A 2422-nucleotide genomic window follows, 5' to 3' on the forward strand; every position below is an offset into this window, starting at 1 on the left:
ATATATATACATACATATATATATATAGAGAGAGAGAGAGCTGTCAATGGTAATAAATTTTTTCTTCTATCATAAAGTTATCAGACAGTGTATGTTTGATAAACCAGTGTCTGATTATTGCACATTTGTCTTATACAGGTGACTATATCTGTTTGATTGTTACACATGTGTCATATAAAGCTGCAAAGTTCTCTGTTTGACAATGTCTGATTATTATACATTTGTCTTTCTCAATTAAGAAGTTTGATGTTTGACAAAACGTGTGTCCAGTTGCTACACATTTGTTGTACATAGATGTAAAGATCTGTGTTTGACAAACACAATGTCTGATTGTTGTACATGTGTCTTGCACATTAGAAAAGTTCTGTGTTTGACAAACATTGTCTGATCCTTACACATGTCTTACATGTTGAGTAACTTTTATTTAACAAATTGAATTTCGCATTGCTACATGTATTTTTTAGGCATTAAACATTGATAAACGCAATGTCTGATGAAACTTTTCTTGTATAAAATAAAAAAAAAGAAGAAAAATATGATGAATATCTGTCAGACAGTTTAGTTTATGACCAGTGACTAAAAAGTGACTGTCTTCAATGATGATATGTTGTTTTAGTAAGTGTTTCAGGTGAGTCACAGAAGGAAAGGTCAGGGGTTCAATCACACCATACACATGTACTTTGTTTCTTTTTTTTTTATATATTTATAAATCTTTGTTTTTATAATTTAAAATGAGGGAGAGAACAGATGGCAGGTGGAGGGAACACACAAAGAAACACAGACAAGTTGCAGATTCCAGAAGGAGGAAGATTATGAGGAGGATGGATTGGGCTGTTGTTGTTGATATTCAGAGTTCCATGAATGAAATGTTGTGTAGAAAGAAGAAAGCAGACAATAATCCTAAGTGATTCTGGATGTTAGTGTTAAGGGTGGCACCACACTGAGGCACAGCTGCTGCTGCTCTTTGAGTCTCTGCTCTGCTGAAGTCGGAGATCTGCAGCCAGGGGGCAGGGAACCTCTCTCATACAACCAATCTACCTCTACAACAAAAATAAAAAAAAAAATTCTCTCAAAGTAAAATGAAGCTAATTATTATTATTATTATTATTATTATTATCATCATCATCATTATTTTCTGCTGGATGTCAAAAAGATGTAATTAACAGATCAATTAGTCACATAAGGTCGACAAGGGTTTCACCAAGATGCAGTCATTAAACTAATGTTGTTACTAGTGGCAGAACTGGTAGAGCAGTTGACAAGGTATTTGATGGTGCTCAGTTATCTCCCTTAAGTTCTGAGTTCAAATCCTAACAAAGCAGATTCTGTTTCCCATCTCTTATCCTTTTTTTTTTCTTATTCTATTTAGCTATTCTATATTGTTAAACACATTGATTTGTCATATTTTTTGGTTTCTTTTGAAAGTTTTCATAGCATATTGGATGGGAAGATGTTGCGAGCTACTAACTCACCCCTCCCCAATTTCTTGATAGAAAGGGCATTATGAGTTATCTCCCCATGGCCTTACTGTAGGCTATAACGGGTTCTGAGAGAGAAAGATGTCATCGTCATCATCATCATCATTGCCATCATCATCGTCATCATCATCGTCAGCATCATTGCCGTCGCTACTATTTAACGGTGGCATTGTGTGACAGAATCAGGGACAAAGTCTAAATGTATTTTTATATTTATTTCTGGTCTGTTATTTCCTGAGTTCAAATCCTGCCAAATCCAGCTGTGCCCTTTATTGTTCAAGGCTTGATGAATATATACCAGTCACATACTTAAGTCCATCGACCCCCAACCCTAACCCTTGATATTTTTGGCCATGGGTTATAAGGTTCTAAATTATTGGTTGTAGCTTTTGCTATATCTAGCTTCAGTTCTCAACCTTCTGGGTTCAAACCAGACCAGGAGCAACTTTAACTTTCATCCAACAACCACACTACAACACACTTGTAGTAGTAGCAGCAGCAGCAGCAATGGCAGCAGCTATAGTAGTAGTAGTAGTAGTAGTAGTAGTAGTAGTAGTAGAAGAAGTAGCAGCAGTCATATATATTATACACGCACACACACACACACACACACACACACATATATATACACATACATACATACATACATACATATAGATAGATAGATAGATAGATTGATAGTTTTAGATATAGATATATATACATGTACATAAACATACATACACATACACAGGCACCCACACACATGTATATATAAAGATGCAAGTGAAGGTTCATACTATTAATATGAAACACGATGAGATGGTGGGAGGAGTGTTAGTGTGGTGGTAGCAAACAGGAAAGGGAAGAGTGAATCAAAGAACACACACACATATGGATGTGTGTGTGTGTATATATGGATAAATATATATGGATAAATATGTATGTATATCTGTATATATATA

At 35.1% G+C, this 2422-nt stretch overlaps 1 protein-coding gene across 2 annotated transcripts in view; it reads right to left on the reverse strand.

The window, feature by feature from the left end:
• The window catches only part of LOC106872616 (protocadherin-19), an 8932-nt gene that overhangs the window by 3449 nt on the left and 3061 nt on the right, over positions 1-2422 (reverse strand). Inside the window, exon 2 of one of the 2 annotated variants that reach the window (XM_014919668.1) lies at positions 34-1040. The exons of the other annotated variant lie outside the window; for it this stretch is intronic. Coding sequence (XP_014775154.1) covers positions 1035-1040 — 6 coding nt within the window. The 3' untranslated portion in view covers positions 34-1034. Of the gene's footprint in view, positions 1-33; positions 1041-2422 lie in introns of those variants that run through there. 2 annotated transcript variants of the gene reach the window in all.

Source organism: Octopus bimaculoides, chromosome 14, assembly GCF_001194135.2.
Source record: "Octopus bimaculoides isolate UCB-OBI-ISO-001 chromosome 14, ASM119413v2, whole genome shotgun sequence".
Taxonomy (NCBI): domain Eukaryota; kingdom Metazoa; phylum Mollusca; class Cephalopoda; order Octopoda; family Octopodidae; genus Octopus; species Octopus bimaculoides.